This window comes from Protopterus annectens, chromosome 1.part0, assembly GCF_019279795.1.
Source record: "Protopterus annectens isolate FY-2018-M chromosome 1.part0, PAN1.0, whole genome shotgun sequence".
Classification (NCBI taxonomy): domain Eukaryota; kingdom Metazoa; phylum Chordata; order Ceratodontiformes; family Protopteridae; genus Protopterus; species Protopterus annectens.
Genome location: NC_056725.1, coordinates 949717315 through 949738135, shown reverse-complemented (window position 1 = coordinate 949738135; position 20821 = coordinate 949717315). Strand labels below are relative to the sequence as shown.

The window sequence follows — 20821 nt, the reverse complement described above, 5'->3', positions numbered from 1 at the left end:
ATAAAAACATTCTATGCTGCAGTGCTGTAGAAAATGCTTAAAAAGTTTTCCATGCAGGATCACTTAATGAAATATGATGCATTCCTTATTAATGCTGCCAAAAAAATTGGATATTTCTTTAGGATCTGTCAGGGATGTTGGTTTCTGTCTGTGTGTCTGTGAATATGATGTTGAGGCTGAACAATTAATTGATGAGTTTACCCAGTATGAGACTGAGGACACAGGAAACCTGACAGGTCTAGTGGATGGGCCCCACTTGTGTGTCCAAGTACAGGTAAGTACAGGGCACACCCTCTGAGAGACCTTTGCATTGATGAGAAACTGCCACTGTCTAAGCAGCTGAAGACGCTACTTTGCTTGACTCACTCAAATGCAAAAGCTGAAAGTGCATTTAGTATGATATGGGAAGTAAAGACTGAATTGCAACAGTCTCAGTGTAAAAACATTGAACTCATTATTAGCAGTGAAAATGAACAAAGAACTGGACTGCTGTGATCTTAAGCTGCCAAAACATGTCTTAGATGATGCTAAGAAAGCCACAGCAGCATACAATAAGTCTACATGTGGTGCATCTAATGTATGATAGGATGCTGTTATTGCACTATACTCTAACAGGTCTGCTTAGAAAATGTAGTAAATGTAGCAAATGGATTAATGATCATGTGATTTAATTTCTGATTTGTACAAAAGTGCTGTTTCATGTACTTATGGTGTGGTTATGGTATTGCAGCTTGTAAAATAAATGTTCTGTACCTGACTCAAGTGTGTCGCATTGAATTTTGCAAATGTTCTACCAGGACCCATGGCAATGGCGTGTTTCATACAGTGCAAAAAAGGGTGTTTCACATTTTGATTGTTTGTCACACATTACTAAGGTTTATGTTCCACAACAGCCTCTTAAAAGGTTGAGACCTATGAATGTTAAAATAAACATTAATTACAACTTATAACAAGGACTTAGTTATACAATGCACACACAGAGTTTGGCTTTCATAAAGCAATAAAAGACTGAATGACTTATTAAGCCTCACTGATCCAGTATATTCAAATCTAGTATGGCAGATATAATGGTAACTGCTCAATACACAATTACAAGCAATTTCTAACAAGGCCTTGACATAACAATTACTAAACAGCCCTCCCAACATGTGCACAGTGAACAAATAAACAATCTGGCCAGTTTCACTAGTTGTGCCATAGTATCATGACTGCAGTCACTAATGAGGAGATTATGTCAGGCAGTATTCTACACGTACAACAACATGGCACTCCAGTCCATGAGGCATAAGGAAATCACACCCAGTGGGTATGCACTTGAAAGTCTTTTCAAATAGATCACATTATCTTTTTGTTTACACATTCTTCCTTTTTACCTGGCAGCTCTTTCAATACTGATTGAGTGCTCCTTCCCATCATGGAAAATGCCAGCTTCAGGCTTCAGGGTGACTCTGCTAGGATTCACAGCACCAGTAGACATAAGAACTTCAAGTCGACCACTGTTCAGGAAGATGCCATAGAAAGCCTAAAGACAAGGAACACATTTTTGTTGCAGGTAAATTCAGTAGGACAGGTCTTTACAGATGTAGCACATCTTAGTTTTAATTCTTTACAAATGTATTTAAAATCGTTATTCATATACCACTGGACACTTTGGTTATGATATGATACATTAATTTCTTAAGCCAGTTTAATCCATGTAAGAAATGTAAAAAAATAACGGGAGATAAGATTGATTATTTTAAGAATATGGCTGCATAAATTAATCAGTTACTAGAGGAAGACAGCAGTGGTAGAGGAATCACTATAGCAGCATTTTGAAAGGCAAATTAAAGTAGCAACGACACTATACTCTGTTAATCAGTCTGACTGTCTCCCTATCTCTCTCCCCTTCTCTGCACAGCTACCTGTATATTTATCTTTCTATATATCTAAATACATGTATACATGAATATCTGTTGCTATACGTATATTCATATTTATATCTGTATCTTCAGCTGCATTTTTCTCTCTCTCTCTATTGATGTAAATATAGAAAATGATATAGATATCAGATCCACAGCTAGCTTTACCAGTGTCACCTCTCAACAGTAAGTTGATGCCCAAAAAAAGAAATCCTGTCTCCAAGTTATGAACCAAAAACAATAGTTAGAATACCACAAGCAAAGCACTTCATCAATTTGGACTTAACTGCAAATACAGTATATACAGTATTGCCATTCATTTCTTAATGTCAGAGGTATGCAATACCTAGCATATATATATAGATACACACACGTACGTAAATACATGCATACAGACACACATATATGAATATGCACACATGCATAGATACATACATATACCAAGGTGATGAGAGTAGTCATGTGGTTTTTCAGTGTCATTCCCATTCAAGCAGGACAGCAGGTACATTTGGAAAACTAGTAATGACTCACAGTTTTTTGAAATTCCAGTGTAAAGTCTGTGATTATCACCTGAGCTGCTGTCTTTAGCTTCTTCTGGGAGCTGGTCCAGAAAAAGAATGAAATGTAGCATCAACCATGACAGCCATTTATGTTCAGACAGAGGCTTGAGTGAAGTTTATGAACTGCTTTGACATTGTGGGGCAGTTAGAAAAGAACTAGAAGCAAGCAATTTAAGTATTGGTATTACCTGGTTCCACACACACACACACACACACACACACACACACACACACACACACACACACACACACACACACACACACACACATGCACACTCTATGACCATTACACAGCATTATGAGCAATATTCAGAATTTCCAATTTGCCTATGGGAGAAAACTGAAGTATCTGGAAAACCCCACATGGACACTGGGAGTTATGTGCAAACTCTGCAAAGAAGGCATCCCACAAGGAACTAAACTGGAGCCTGAAGCACTGTGATGGAACAATAACATTTGCAGCATTATATGGTAATTAAGTCTATGATGAAGTGAAGGCTGACCTAAATAGCGTTAATGCATGATACAGAAATACTGGACCTTTTCTCATAAAGGCAGCATAATAAGACAATGTGCAGTGAAACAGATGGTTATTTCTTCCTTATTCAGAACACTGGTAGCAAAGTCCATTACAGTAAAGCCCATCAAGATCTTTTGCACACTATGGAAACTGCAATAAGGAGCTGTAAAGAACTAGATCTTACAGAGAATGTAGAAACCTACAAGAAATATGCAAAATTATTTCCAGGTAAAGCAGAAATGTGTTGGTTGGTATGTGTAGCACTGAAAGATGATGAGTAAAGTGGTTGCAGAAGAACTTGACTAGGATATTATGGTTGTTTATGAAGGAATGCTAGATGCTACAAAGAATGCTATGAAGAGGAGAGAGACTGTGATGAGAAGCTATCATGCCAACAAGAAATGTGAAATGTCCAAGATCTGCAACTAGTTGAAACAGTGTAGTTGCCATATGTTTTAAACAGGAGCCAAAAGGAAGAGTGCAGTGCCAAAAGAGATGAATTGTTGGTTACTAGTAATAATGCTGTGAACCATCAGGCAAATATACAAACATACACAAAGAACAATTTAAAATGTTACTTCTTTATTTATTTATTTAATTTATTAATTTATTTAGTTATCTATCTATTTGGTGGCATTTGTTTACCGGGAAAGTCCAGTGGGCCAAGCAGAGCCCATATTCAGTGGAGGCCCAGAGAGAAAAGCTCCACAAGAAACACAAATAGAACATATAGTGCATCTCAAGGCACACATTTTGTGTATATACAGCACAGAGGGAGGAAAAAAATAACAGTAGCATATTCAGTACACTTCTCTGGGGTCAGTTTATATGATATCAAGAACAATTCTGATTATAGATTGGTAAAAAATATGAGAACTGGTTGGTTGGTTGGTTGGTTGGTTGGTTGTTTGTTTGGTTGGTTGGTTGGTTGGGCGGAGTTGTCCATGTCAGCTGTCAGCAATACTACTTTCCAAACAGAGTATCCTAAGTCCACTGATTTGACTGGCCTTAATAAAATAGGAAGAAACACAATATACAGTAATGGTCCTGCAGTTATTGTCAAGATAAAGATATACTGAAGCCAGTTCAGTAATCAGATAACTAACAAAGTTAGTTTGTTATTAAAAGAAAAAACATAGTAGGGAGCAACCTTAGATTGCTCAGTGAGTGCATTTTGTGTAGTAAGTATGAGACTTTTGAATAGGATAGAATTCACTTAATTCCTTTAGGTAGGAGTTTGCTAGTCTAACAAGCTAGGAAAACTTGTTGATTCCACATTTTAGCTGAAGATATGGAAGGCAAGGAAGGGGAACAATAAAGGATAATGAGACAACAGCTTTAATTACAAATATCCAGAGTTTATGAAACAGGAATAATAGGTTTGTCTTTAAAGCTCAACAAAGATAAATTTGATGTAGGTATAATTTGTTAATCTTAGTATCTGGATAATAACCATGACTGTGGTGCAAGCACTTTAATATGCTTGTAAGTTACTGGTGTTGTGACAAAAAGGTAGGGGTTTAGTTATTTATGTTAAATTAGCTTTGTCGTATAAAATATGATAATTTTGTGACAAGCTTAAATGGTGTCTTACTTGTAAAATCTGTCTCACCACAAGATATGGTATTTGCATTACAGGTATACTGAGCCATTCCATCAAATGATGTTCAAGTATACAAAATTACAGCAGAAATGACTTATCTTCACAGGTGCTGGAACTCTCACTATATGTTGAGTCACAAACTTGCCAAATATGAAATGGCACAAGGATATACCTAGATATTTCTTTGGTATACTTACAGTGTTTCCACATGCAATATATTAATAATCAGCTGTCTAGGGCCCAGAGACTATTAGACGTTGTAAAGTTAAATACAGAACATGTTTTTAAGTCATGGTGTTAACATCACCTCAGGTTTATTTATTTATTTTATTTATTTATTTACAATTTATTAACCAGGTTGGTATACTAGTTCAAGAACTTTTTTTAAGTATGGCCAAAGCCAAAAGTAATCAAAGAAACAATCAATATTAGCAATCTAATTCAAAGAACAGATAAAATAACAATGACAGACAAAATACATCAACAGGAAATTGATGTTAAAAAATATATACAGAGTTGTGCAACTAGGTTTTCTTAAGTCATTAATATAAAAATACAAGGACATTAATAAAATATATAGACATTATATCACGTGTACTAACTAAAACTCACATTTAGTGCAGCCCAAAGTTGAATAGTAGGATGGTAAGTAAATATACACTGTTCAATGCTATGGGTGACATTACTGAACCAGAAGAAGTATGGCCTACTATTTATTAGGAGTTAGTATAACCATTTCTTTGGGTTTAACAGGAACCACTACACCATTAAAATAAAAGCTGCAGAAATACCCCCACTATCTCTAAATTTATAGTTCTATAGACTCTCCCCCTATTCCAAAATACAATCCATATCACCTAGAGTATTAACTTACCCCTTCCTAATTACATATCCTAATAATCCCGCTAATTAAGTAGTATAGCAGTAGTAGTGCACTGCTGTGCAATGCCTCTATTTATGGCAATGAAACATTTCAAATTGGTTAGAATTACCTGCCTACTACCCTTGCTGATAATTTTATATTTCCTTACCCTATATGAAAGTACATCCCATCAAGGCTACCATTATCCAAGGCACCAAACTTCCACCCCAATAAGAAAAACCGAAGCAGGCCACCTTACAATCCCCCTAAAAACTAACTCCTTGGATGCAAAATTCCACCATCCCATCAGAAGTAAATATCTAAATCCAAAACCAAGAATTACCTAAGACTTTGGTTAAAATTCCTGAAACTAATAATTAGACTACAAAGCAACCTCACAAGAGATGGGGACATTCATTCAAACCCTGGCCCATCCTCACCCTATTACTACTACTTCCACTGCCGTACAGACATTAAATAAACCCTGAAACTCAATTCTGGTTAGCCACCTAAATATCAGAAGCCTAAACAACAAGGTTCAACGTCTACATGCACTGTTAGAAACATATTCCCCAGATATACTAGGTTTTACTGAAACCTGGTTAAAACCATCTACTTCAGATAATGAAACTATTCCACCAGGCTACTACATACTAAGGAAGGACCGCACTAACAGGAAGGGAGGTGGGGTAGCTATATTATATAAAACTACACTGGATGTTACCTCACATTCCCCGCAAACACCCCATGTTAACAATGCTGAAATCCTTTTTTCTACACACCAAATCAATGCAAACAAAAGTATATATATAGTTTGCCTCTACATTCCCCCAGGTAATAATACAACAACCCTAGAAAATATCCTGTCTTGGCTATCCGATAACTTCCCTCAAGAAACCATTGTTCTGGGAGACTTTAACATCGACTGGTATAATTGCTCCTCAGAAACACCAACTATACATGTAAATTTACATGGATTTACTCAAATCATATCCTCCCAACTAGAATTAACAAACCTAACAACAAGGAATGTATCCTAGATTGGATGCTTATTAACAGCCAACCCCAAATGTATAGAGCAGGCATTCTACCTGAAGACATAAGTGACCATTTTCTTACCTACATACTCAGGTGTAAAACTGACATCCCTTTCAAGCCCACCTACAAGACAATTAGGAACAACAAAAAATTCAACCCTACTAGTTTCCAAAATGAACTCAAGGCATGTAACTGGGCCGAACTAAAACAACTTCCACTTAAAGAAGCTGCACTGAGTTTTAACACCAAATTTCTTGCCGTCCTTGATACCCATGCACCAATATGCTCTATAAGACCCAAAACTAAATTTGCACCATGGCTTTCTAAAGAAACCCGACAAAAGATTTTACTTAGAAACAAGGCCTGGGCAACATGGAGGACCAATAAATCCCCCTTAGATCAACTTAAATATAGACAACTAAGGAACAACACAAAAGCTCTATAACTCTAGAAAAAAAAAAAACTATTACTACCATTCACAGCAGAAACATCAAAACAATCCACAGAAATTTTGGTCAGGCATTAACAGACATATTCACCCTGGAAAGTCCACTACTCCAACCCCCGCAACTATTAACCTAAAATCCACAGAGGACATTGCTAATACCTGCAATAGCTTCTTTACAGAAACAATTCAATCTCTAGCAAACCAACTAAATACCAGTAGTACATGTCAAAAGCCACCGTAACTAAGTCACTACTCCCATTTAACTTTCAACCAGTCCCTACAACCCTTATCCGTACTCTACTTAAGAAACTAAAACCAACCAGAATTGCTACGGTTATATCCTAGCTGAGTATCTACAAAAAGCGGCTGATGCAATATCCTACCCAGTCTCTATACTAATCAATAGAAACATATCAGTAGCCACCATTCCCTCCATTTGGAATACATCCCATGTCATTCCACTCCACAAAGGGGGTAGTTCCACCGAATTATCAAATTACAGGCCCATAGCTATCTTATCACCCCTGGCTAAAATTATGGAAAAGTGCATCCATAAACAACTCCTGAACCATCCAATTCAGACCAGTCTTCTGGCCAACTCACAACATGGCTTCAGACCATTCCACAGTACAACCACAGCTCTTCTCTCCTTCTGCAATATTATTAATCAAAACCACAACAGCAATAAGCTCACTTCTGCCCTCTTTCTTGATCTTTCCAAAGCCTTCAACATGGTCAGTCACCAATTATTCATACACACACTTGAAACTATCTCCCTCAAGGTCCAATCTATCCAATGGTTCAAATCTTACCTGATTGGCAGACAACAGTCAGTCCTGTGGCAAAATAAACTATCAACACTCCTTCCCATTACCCTTGGGGTCCCTCAGGGGTCAGTACTAGGACCCCTATTATTTTCTATATTTATTAATGACCTCCATAAGGCCATTCCAGCAGCCACCTGCATACAATATGCAGATGACTCTACTCTGATTTGCTCTGCTAACTCCCCCTTAAGTCTGCAGACTCTTTCCCAAAATGTCTTTAACACAGTTGAAAACTGGCTATGCAATAGATTTCTCCTGCTAAACCCAACAAAACAAAACTCCTGTCCCCCCCACTCATAAAGCCCCTTCCCCTACATTGACTATAAAGTTTAAAAATGGCACTGTCATAGTCCCAGAACCCTGTACCAAACTCTTAGGGGTAATTGTTGACAATATCTTCATGTTTGATAAGCACAGAAATCAAACCATTAAAAGGGTTAACAAAAAAATTGGCTCTCTATACAAAATCAAACCTTTTCTCACTCCAGCAGCTAGGACAGTTATTGCCCATACACATCTACTTTCTACCCTACTTTATGCATCCCTGCTCTTCACAAACTTGAGTAAGTCTGAACTAAATAAACTATCTGCCTGCTTTAATCATATTGCTAGATTTGCCACTGAATCCACATATCGAACACACCACTATCTGAACTTATAGATTCTAGATTGGCTTGAACTACCTAACCAAATGTAGTTCAATCAGTTAATAGTAGCCCATAAAATTTTATATCAACCTGAAAACACTCCTGTACTGACAAACATGATCACCCCTTACAGCAACCTCAAAGCACTTCACTCATCCAACAAAATGCTAGTTCAGACAATCAGTACCGACAACTCAGCAGGGTATTCACTCTATGCTAACTCTGTTGGCAAAGTCCGGAACTCATTTCCTGCTGAAATCACTTCCATGTCTTTTCTAGCCCAATCCAAGAAATGCTTAAAACAGTATCTAAAAATGAGATGGCTTTGCCACTGTGCTAATCCTGACTAACGCCTTCAATATAATGAAGTCATAAATAAGTCTTTTACCATCGCTATATTGTTTTTCTAGTTTGAAAAATAGAAACACTCTACTTTTGTGTAATACTGAAGAAATTAGTCTGTGTATCTGGAACTATGATTTTCTCTATGTATATTGCTTCTAATATGTTTATTGCTTTCAATAACGTTGTGTAACAATTTTTAAAGTTATGAGTGGAGCTTTTCTCCCCGGGACTCTGCTGAAAATGGATATGTACCCATTCGGACTATCCAGGTCAACAAATGTAAAATAAATAAATAAAATATGTTTATTAGAGATAAGGTCAGTTTGTATACTATTAGAGAAAAGAAGATAATGAAATTGTGCATATACATTTAAAAACAGGGACTTGAAAAATAAGTTGAGTAGCAAAGATCCTCATTGTGCAAGTGATATTCTAACCAGCTAGGCACTGCAACTGCATAAGGAAAATATAACTGAAAATGGAAAAAAAAATAAATAAAAAAAAAAGGAAAGGATCGGTGGATATGAATCTCAACCCCTAAACACAGATTTTAGTACATCATTATACATAAAGTACAAGTTTTATAAGAAGGAAAAACGGCTTAGAAACAGTGGCTCAGGAAACACTACGTGCAATTGTTCATGCAACTAAGCTGGAGCTTGATAAACAAGATATTAGATATGTCTTTTTTTACCTTTACTGGCCATGGAGCCCTTAAATATTTGGCAAAGACTGGAATAATTTACATTTAATTTTAGCATTAATCCACAAGTAGTACTACCAATTCAAACCATGTAGGCTGGTTCTATTTTAAGACCACAGAAAATTAAAAAAGCTAACACAAACCAGATCAAATAAAATACACTGAACTTGAATATTTCAAATCTGGTTCTTTGTTACCTATTTACTGGAAATCTAAAGGAATGCAGAGTGGCAGATCAGTGCCAATATGTTATTGTTGATCTGCTCTATAAGATACAACTATTTATCTTACTTTTCTTTTAATACAGGTCACACATTTTGTGTAGAGTGTCTAAAATGTTGGAGAAAAAATGATATGATCAAATAAAGTGCCCAGTCAACAAAAAATGCTCACAGTGATGAGCACACGACAAGAGGAAAGTAGACAATGATAAAACTTCAGCAAATAACCTGAAGACTGTAGGAGACACACTGGCATTCAAACTGATCTTAGTCCTGCAGTTTCAGACTGCCAATGCTGGCCAAACTTTGGTAACAATGAAAAAGGCATCAAAATGAAACTAACTCACTATATGCAGAATTTGTGCAATCTGATAGGAATTTAATTAATTTATATATGGAAGAATGAAAAAAAACTAAAGTAATAGACATTCTGTATGAACTAGTTAACTGTGGTGTTTTAACATGAAGTCTGAGTTCCATCAAGAAACCACTACACCCATGTTACACGGACATATGAGACATCTGATTTCAGCAATGTACTTATATAAAATGCATCAGAATTTAAGGCAAGCAAGAATATTTTCTTTCTGCAACAGTTTTGTTTTGAATATATGATCAGCTAGAGGTCCACAGAAAAACCCTGCTAATAAGTCATGAGTTATATTTACTCATTAGTTACTGTTATTTCAAACATCATAAAGTGAAAGTGATAAAAACATAAGAGGAGAGGGTAGATAATATAAAGAGGTACAAATAGATTTTAAAGAGAAAAAAAATCAGTGTTTAAAGAAAACAGTTTGAAATAAGATAAAACTCAGAAATATAGCCAAGGCTCGAGAGAAGGAAACGAACGTGTCTGGTCTGCGAAGCGGCAAACAAGATCTGAGGTAATCTCTGAGAAAAGCATTATGGGTAGAGTCTGGCTCGAGAGTTTGCAGGGCACGAGCTGAAGCAATGGTCGACTCGGAACCGAACCCACTGTCAAGGATTGGGTGAAGATTGACAACATCAGATCAAGATGCTTTTAAATGTGTCTTCATCTCAGCTTCAGAATGGAGAAAATCCACATTTATGATTTATTAATCATATGAGAAACAGGAAAATGTCGAGGTTTTATCTGGCTACAAGATGATTCTGAAATAGTCATTTGAATTAAAATCACTAGGAGAACATGAAAATATGCATGTGACTTTTCAGGTCATATGGGAAAATTGGCTCTAGATGATGGTCATTACTGATGTGACACCCTGACACCATGTGTAAAAAGTAGGAAAAGGGGAGTTGTGTGTGGACTGAGTGAAGATTTCCCAAATACTATTAAAATGAGTAACATGCCTCTTATCATACTGGAAAGAACAATTTGTGATTTGCACTGGGCAGCTGGAAAGTTGCAAGAATCTGAAATGCATGTAATGATAATAAATATGGCAAAGTAGTTACTACGTGTGAATATTTATGATAAAAGAATCCATGCTATTCTAGTCAGAATTTAAGCATTCTCAGTTATTCACTGTAATATGTTTCGGTGACGCTGCTTTATTAAATATGTTAGACATTAAGGAGGCTTATTAGCAAATTAAAACTTCACATTTCGGTAATAACCTTTTGCCTTTGTTTTACAGAAAATAAACATGTTTAGAAATATTTATGCTCTTCCTACATTTAAGCTGCTAATGGTAACAAATTATGGGTTACGGTAAAGTTCAGATTTAGATATTACTTTAATTGATGCAGATTTAGCATGTATTTCTCCAGTTGTTGTTGTGTCTTTCGGCTTTTCCCGGTTAGGGGTCACCACAACGGAACTCCGGTCCGCTAATGATTGGCAATAGATTTTTGCGTGCCGAGTTGCCAGCTCTGATGCACAACCTTCAACGAAGATACGCCCATTCACGCATATCTCCACACAGAAGACGCTCTAGCTGAGAATCGAACAGGACAACGTAATTTTTCCAGTGAATGCATTTAATGAATTTCTTGGTTGTTATGAAGTTCAACATAATAACATGTGTAGCCACTGCTTAAGTATTTTATTTTTCATGGCTAACTACTTTTATATACAACACTATAACTTCAAATGGAAACTTAAATGAATATAACTTTCAGGTCACCTCAGACCATAAAAGGTATTCTGAATTTTGGGCGAGGGAAAGATCATGCATGAACCATCAGATTGGAACCTATAACAGATGTCATAGCCACGTCAGCTGAAATGTATCAATTAGATAAAGAAGATTATAAAGAAAAAGTTAAAAGCAGCACACAAAATTGTATACTGATTATAGAAAAGCATGTCCATTGAGGATCCATCATATCTCTTAACTCTTCAGAATTTTACAGATTGCTTAGATTTTTGCATCATATTTTAACATGTTCCTAATATAATTTGTGGTTTTATGGCAAATCATTCACTGAATAACACACATGTAGGTTCCACACTTCATATCATTTAGAAAAACATGCTAATGCATAACCTTTAATTCTTTGAACTTTCTAAGTGTCTAAGATCAGTATTTAAAACCTGTCCCTAATACTAGGCCTTTGTCCCACCCCACCCCATTATTTTTAATTTGTCCAGAATTCTTGTGGTAAGAGGTTGAAAGGTATGACTCCACTATCTTGAAGCATGAATTCCACAGTTTGAGGACATGGTTTGACAGGATCTGATTGGTACATAAATCCAGATAAAAAGTGTTGGCTATCATTCTGTTTTATTTATGATATAGAATGTATCTTTAATGGCTGATTATGACAGTAATGTCTTCTCTAATTTAGTCAAACTTAAGGAGTTATCTTAAGCCAATGACAAGTTTAAGATTTAGACATTTCCTAATCTAAATATGATCTTATCAGACATGTATGCACCTGCGCATTATATAGTATACTATTATTAGTAAAGTTATTTTAATAGTTTTGTTAAATTGCTGGTTATATTGAAGTGTTATTATTCCTTTTTATAAAAATAGTGGTAAGACAAAGCCATGAATGTACATTTCAGTCATTTTTCTAGAAAGACAGTTGAGGATCTGTGAAGCAATTATGTTTAGACAAAGAAAGATCTGAAAAATATAAAAGTTCAATTACAATTTCAGTATAGATTTAAATATGGTGATTTTACCACTAGCTGCCTGCTTTTAGTGCAGCAGTAAAGGAATAGCATATCCATCTATCTATATCTATCTATCTATCTATCTATCTATCTATCTATCTATCTATCTATCTATATCACACAAATTTAATGTATTTTCTTAGATCTGTCATTTGCCTTTTAAACTGCAATCAGGTTAACTCTTTGCCTTGCTGTGTTAGAAAAGGTTACTTCATGTGTGCTAATAGACACTTACAAGGATACCTGGTGACAGGTATAGTAAACACAACGTGCTACAGAGAAATTAGGCAACCAGAAAGTACATGTTAAGACAGTATAACATGGTTTACCTACTTCTGTTCTATCTAAATTAAAGAGTGAAAATGACAGCCACAACACTTTTGCATATGCTGTTGACACAAACCTACTGCCTTACAGATATAAAGGAAAAATGTGCTCTCTTGATGAATACTGTCACCAATGTAGTTTAGAAGTAAATGTTTTCAAGGCCAAATGTCTGATACTTAGAATAAAAGGTACAAAGGTGAATTTTACATTTCAGGTTGATGGTAAGTAAATGTGTCAATGAATATACTTGTTTATACGTATGTACAAACGGATAATGGAAATAGAAAGCAACAACAAGCCACAAACATCTTCTCCACATGGTAGAATTGCAAAGGGGTAGTGGTATTATTCCCTGTTACAAAAATGGTAGTATGACTGAATAGATGGGTAATTGCAAATACATCCCTGGCTTTAGCCCACAAACCCTCATGGAAAGGGTTAAAAAGCATTGAGAAATGCAGTGCCTCAGTTACAAATGATCTAGCCAATTAACTGTCTAGTAACAATTTAGGAACCCACAAACACAGCAAAGACATTGAAATTCAGTGCTAGTGTTTAACGCATGTAGCATGTGCTAATGGAGTGCATGTCTTAAGCCATAGCTAACTGCACTGAGATAATGTGTTACATCTCAAATATCATATGATGTACCTGTTAATGAAGAATACATATTCAGAGTGCACACTCTCACAATATAAATGCATAAGTAGAAATCTTCAACTTCCTCTCTTTTGCATATACATTGGGAATAAATGTGAGATGCCCAATTGCAGTATTCTAAGAATATCAAAATTTTGAATTTCTAGATAAGAAATTTACAGGAAAAAGATGGTAAAATAATTAAAGATGACATCCTGGTTAAAAAAAAAATAATAATGGTATGAACCAGTGACGTATCTGATCATAAAATAAATTATCTCTTCTTGAATCTGTTAGTGAATTATATACTCAGCCTGCAGTTATTTCTGCTTCTTTTACTTGTCATATAACATATAAGGTATAAAATTTGTCAAGCAGTAGACACTTTCCAACTTAAAGTACTTTTCACCCTTTTCATTTGATTACATTTATAAATGGGTATGCCTTCGTTGAAGGTTGAACGTCGAGCTGGCACCTCGGCGTTTTTCGAAGTCTACTGCCAATCATTAGCAGACTGGAGTTCAGCTGTGGCGACCCCTAACCGGGAAAAGCCGAAAGACAAACAACAACAGTTATGTTATACATAATGTAGTGCTTAAGAAAGTATTGAAGTACAAATCTGTGGTACTTGGAATGACTCATCTTCAGAATTTGTCGAATGTTATAGTGTTTTGAGAAAATTTTAATATTTAATGCAACAGAAAAGATCTTAGAAATAAGCAGATACCAAGATGAAAGACAAGCTTACATGCAAACATCTTTTCTGGCAAAATAGTCAGAGATTTCTGTTATGTAGGAAAAGCAGATATTTGTGACTTAATATAGGATCATAGGATCATAGGAAGTTGCTAGTCTAATGGTCCTAGAGCCCTTACAAGCCTAACCAATTTCTTACTCTTATTTCCACGATGAGCACCTATTGTCCCTGTCTAAGAGGGACAGAGGTGGAACCCCTGGGGTGAATTTACAGTCACCCATCCAACCTTCCAGATTGTGTTTGAAAAGGGTCAAAAAGTTACTGTCTGACATGAACTTGGAGCCTATTTCAAAGGTGTGTTAACCTCTGGGAGACAAATCTGTCCCTTCAGCAGGTTTTATTAATGTCACATACCAGGTATAGAGTGAGTAACCTGTGTACCATTTGACTTATGGATATGCAGTATTTCCAATAATGCATAGTCAGAGATTGCCTTGAATGCAAGGCAGAGATCACCTCTGACCAGTCTGTATGAAACAGAATAAAGCGACAGTAATTTCAGATGATCCCCATAGGACAGATGCCGAAGACCTTGAATTTTCCTTGTGAGGAACCTTTGTGGTTTCTCCAATTGCTGCAGGTACTTGGAAAGGTACATAAAAGGGGCCTTGTACTCAGTTACTGACCTGATGAGGGACGTGTACAGGGAGGTTATAACTTATTTTTTTTTTTCAAAAGGCTGTGTCCTTCCTTATGAAATGAGCCATATGGAATGCCCTTCTTACCACTGCAGAGACATGGTGGTCAAAGGTAAGGTTGTTGTCAACCTGTGTGTCCAGGTCTCTTACCACTGAGTGTGTACTTTATTGGTTGCTATTGATGTGGTAGTTAGCAGGAACATCACTTTTATTGAAAGGAATGATAATACATTTTTTTGTATTGAGTTTAAGGCCATGACTTTAGCACCAGTCATTTGTTTGTGTAAGACCCTCTTATGGGATGTTGACATCATTTGGAGATTCTATGACCGTTCCCAGTTTTCATATGAATTACATTAATTTGTGTAAATTGTAATGTATGTTATTTATCATTATGTATGGTTAAGAAATTATATATTCAGCCAAGAACTTTTGAATAAGTAAAAAACTAACTAAAATGAACTTGTAAGTAAGGTTTTATGTGGGGTTCTAGTATGTAATAATTTTAGATATGTTGGTAGTTGAATTGGCAGTACTAAACTGTCCTTAGCTGTAGGAATCCTGGAGTGGTATCCACATAAGTAAGTCAGTACTGATTTCTGCAGCAACTCCTGTATGCCAAAATCAGTTTCAGCCCTCCATGGTACTAAATCTGCAAAAGTCATATAGGAATTGTTTCAGACCACAAGCACCTCTCCCTTAGTTATGTTAACATTTATTTATTTTTATTTCATTTCATTTAACATTTGTTTACTGAGAAAGTCTGACTGGGACACAGCCCATTTTCAGTGGAGGCCTGGGGAGAAACATTCCAGACTCATGTCTTTGGAATGTTAGAAGAAATTGGAGCAACTGGAGGAAACTCACACGAATGCAGGGAGGGCATGCAGATTCCACACAGAAGGCACCCCAGCCAAGAATTGAACCAGAGTCTCTTGCTGTGAGGCAAAAATTCTAACCGCTACACTACTGCACCACCTTACTGCAGCAAAAATAATAAATGGTTTCAACTAGAATATTGGTTTTAACAAAGCCTTTCCAAACTAACTGGAATCCATGAATCCTGATTAAAGGGCTCATCACATATCCTTCACAATGTTTCCACTAGCGATACTATCTTTACCAACAACACAATTCTACTCATCAAGGGGATGTTGTTGCACTACTCATCAGAAATTATTCCATCTATGAGTATGGCCCAAATTGGTTAGCAGAACAAGGGCTACTTTGGTGATTGTGCAAAACTACTTACTGCAGTTGTCTACACACTACCCCTTCTCTACCTTTGCCATGTTTGAATCAACTTTATCCAGCATTCTGCACAACACAAAACATAAATTATTAGTTGTGGGTAACTTAACATTAACTAGTCAAGCTCCCTTAAAACTACAACTCAAAAAGGTTGCCTCCTCCCAAACCTATACCCAAGTAGTCACTGATTGAATTCAGCCTATTCGTGGCAATTCCAAACTCACAATTCTAGATATTGTCCTAGCTAACATTCCTGAAAAATGAGTTGATCTTTAACTACTCTCACACTTCCTAAGTGACTACAGACCCATCTTAACTACCTGGTCCCTCACAAGCAAAAGCACCCCCTTTCAGATCATCCATTGTCAGGCAACTTCATCTCTGAACTTGGAAAGACTAAATGGGCCCCAATGTACTCCAGTACTGACGCTATTTGAGTCCTCTCTATATGCTGTAATATTCTCTTTTCCATACAAGCCAGACTTTATCCCACCAACAAATATGAAAGCATGGCATACTAGTGTCCTGGATTATAGATAACATTAGTCAGCTTAACAAACTTTGAGACAATCCTACTCAGACTGTAAAGCAAGCCCTGCCAGTGTTGACAATTACAGTATATACCACAGACTCAAAAATGAAACCAGAAAAACAAGGGGCTAAAGTTGTGTATGGCAGGAAACTTCAAACTACAACATTTGGTCACTCAAAAAATTATGGTGTAGTGAAAACATTAGCTTCCCTTGTCTCTTACCAACATCCATGTCTAATCACAAACATTCCACCACCTTACAGAATTAAAATATATTTCCCACACACCTCATACTAATAACCCTACATTTGTTAATCCCCCCTCATACTACAACTTCCATCCCACTTCACAAGTATCAATATCCTCTCTTCTTCTTCAATGTCATTACACAAACAGATGCGGAAAAATTGTAAGAGAAAATTGACTGTTCTTAACCTTTCTTTCACGTCATTCATCCTGCCGGCTTTAGGCTATGTGGCCAACTATTCAGTAGACCTCTTGCTTTCCTCTTCATTCTAATCCTGACCACCTACATTCTTTCTCACAGGTTCATGCATGCACTCATAATACCTCTACCTAAATATGCAATCTCTTCTTCAGCTAGCTAATATCACCCAATTTCAAATCTATGACCTTTCACCAAGATTCCTGAGAAAATCATCTACAACAAAATTCTTTCAAGCAAGACATTGTCGTTAAGGGGCAACATGGTTTCCATTTCAATTACAGTATTACCATAGCCATTTTCTATCTTACTAATTATACGTATTCCAATATGGAGCAAGGTAAAATTACCGGTCAAATATTTTTAGATTGCTGTAAGGCTTTCAACACTGCTGACCCCCTTCCCCTGCTCCATAAACAAAGTGAAACCATTTTTTTCTAATGATATTCTGTAATGGTTCTAAAACTATCTTTACAATCATACCTTCTCTATTACTGTACCCAGCAGTGCCAATATCTCAGATTTCTCTCACAAAGGTGTCCCTCAAGGTTCTGTTCTTGGGTCTCTGGGCTTTACACACAAAACCTTTCAGCTATAACATGCCAAAAAATAAATACTCAAAACTTATTTATTTTTCTAGTAATTTCAAACATCACTGCCTTAACTGCAGCAATAGCAAATGGCTACCATTAAGTAACAGGGCTACCCACCTCCTTAATATACTCACCTTTACACTTCTTAACCTACATTACTGCTCAACAAATTGTCCATCAACCCCAGTTACTGCCTTCATAATTCAGACTCACTTCTGCTATGTAGGCTTCCTTTTATTCTCGACATCTCTGAAAGAATTTTCTCCAAGCTAGCCACTGCCTGCTGGAACTGTCTACCTGAACTGTTCAAGCAAATTAACAATATTGCTTCTTGAAGTCCCTCTGTCTATCCATTCTCACTTACTTGAGGGAAAAGAATATCATCATTTAAAAAATGTAGGTTAACCAAAGTCATTCCTCCACAACTGGCATTATTATCTGTCCATCTAAAAATTTGCATGTGGATAATATTATTGTTGCTAAATATTTACACGTGGATACTATTATTGTTGCTTAATATTTACACGTGGATAATATTATTGTTGCTAAATATTTACACGTGGATAATATTATTGTTGCTAAATATTTATATGTGGATAATATTATTGTTGCTAAATATTTACACGTGGATAATATTGTTGCTAAATATTTACATGTGGATAATATTATTGTTGCTAAATATTTACACGTGGATAATATTATTGTTGCTAAATATTTACACGTGGATAATATTGTTGCTAAATATTTACACGTGGATAATATTATTGTTGCTAAATATTTACACGTGGATAATATTATTGTTGCTAAATATTTACACGTGGATAATATTATTGTTGCTTTGCTCTCATTCTTGCTCTCCTTCCCTCACTCTTTCTTGCTTGACACACTTTAGCTATTCATGTAGATATGTATGTTTTTACTTTTGTTTGTACACTGGCATACTTTTTTTTTAATCAACATACAGTATATATTGTTAAGAGTATATTGTATTCTCATGCCTGTTGTTATTGTCTGGCTGGCATGGACTGTGGCTAAAAAAGGCCTTTGGACCAGCCCATCCATCACGTTAACAAACAAGCAAATAAATTAATAAATAAATAATGAATAATGGGAGAATGAGGCAGTGAAGAAACCCAGTCGCTAAGCAAAATACTGTTGACAGCAGGATACCTGTTACTACTAATAAATTCAACTCCACAAGTGTTGAGATTGAAAATTATATAGTATGTAGAATGGGACTGGTGCATGGCTGTTTTCAAATTTATTCTTGAATTTATTTAATGTGAAAATGTTTATATTCCCTTTACTTTTATATACAAAAACAGAATTTCAGATTTATGGGTCCTGTTCAATTCATATTATTTTGCCTGCATCATCACTGACTTTCTTATAACTTAACTCCAGATGCATACACACAGATGTGGGAAACAGTTTAGCTAGTTTTTCAGTAAGGAAATCTTTGGTCACTGTGAAACAGCATTACACAAGCTGATGCGGAAAGTACAGAGCGCTGGGCTGACTTTTGCTGTCACTTATAGTTCAGAGAATCCTGTAATACAGGAAATGATGGAGAACTGAGCCTAATATTTGAGTCAAGCCCTCCCCTTCAATGCAGTCAAACAGACCAATTACACAGTCATTTATTAGCCAATGAAATACTAATCAAGCACATTTCTTTCCAGGTCCATTATGCAAACCAATTTATATCCAAACTAAATTGCATTTACATTCTAAATAATATAAATAATTGGAGGATCTGTCATGAGAGACAACTACTGATTTACTTGCTTTGTTGATGTTACACAAGGTACACCAAGGTGGGCACATGCCTAAGCTGTGTTTGACAGCTATGCAAAGGTCGTTAAGGCTATGAACTGCTAGTCAGCCTTATCTTCTAGTTCTGGTTTTGATTAATCCAAATTCTGGCTCCAAGCAAGTCATTTAACCAGACATTGTTCCAAAGCTTTAATCTGGTTAATAAACTGTACATGAATAAAAAAAGCACAAAAATAAAGGCTCCTGCCCTGTACCATCAATATGCTACACTTTTACACATTTTAGTTACAAACCTATGAGACAACTGCATAGTAAATATAAATATTATTACTAGATTATAGCTAAATGTTAAACATTTGGTCACACATCATGGTAATACCACTTAGATGTCACTGCCAATACTAACAGTGCAGTATATACTGAATTAAATGCTAAATAGTACTCATTTATACTGCTATGGTTATGATATCAAAAGTTAGTAGGACAGTTTAAACTAAAATCGATAATCGGTGATAGAGTTATTTGTAAAACTGGCTCCCATGCTTTAGGAAATATTTATTCACTTTTTTGGAACAGTAAACTTTTCCACTGGATAAAGCATGTCGCTTTATCACTTCTTATGTGTCACTTGAAATTTCCATAATGTTTGGTACTTGAAAACACAATAATAATGTGAAACACAGGTTTGCATGCTGCAGACTTCATTCACATATACTTTCAGACTGCATAACACAAAGTTTACCATATCATGTGACATGCATTAGGAAAACAGAAAGGGGGTAAAGGTGCTAATTTCTTAAACCAAGGACACGTGGATTACAATAGTAATCATAACTTCTACTATTAGTTCACAAAACTATCTCCTTTGAAGCTTCATGTTTACAGATGTTTATTCAGAAAATATGAAGGGGGTTTTTAGTGCTCCATCAGGGATGGAGGGGGTCAAACAACACGCTGGTTCTACCAACATCAAGCCATGGCTGCTGTCAACCATTGTTTCCTTTTATCAGGTAATGGCGCAGCCAAGCCATTATCATCCAGACAGTGATCAGCGGGATTTAACGTATGACCAACATTTT

General features: G+C 36.0%; 1 protein-coding gene across 13 annotated transcripts in view; it reads right to left on the bottom strand.

Annotated features, from left to right (window-relative positions):
• Nucleotides 1-20821, bottom strand: part of LAMA2 (laminin subunit alpha 2) — a 4753606-nt gene that overhangs the window by 465278 nt on the left and 4267507 nt on the right. For all 13 annotated transcript variants that reach the window (XM_044064325.1, XM_044064371.1, XM_044064344.1 and 10 more), the window contains one exon: nt 1374-1522. In XM_044064325.1, the coding sequence (XP_043920260.1) occupies nt 1374-1522 (149 nt within the window). The remainder of the gene's footprint in view (nt 1-1373; nt 1523-20821) is intronic.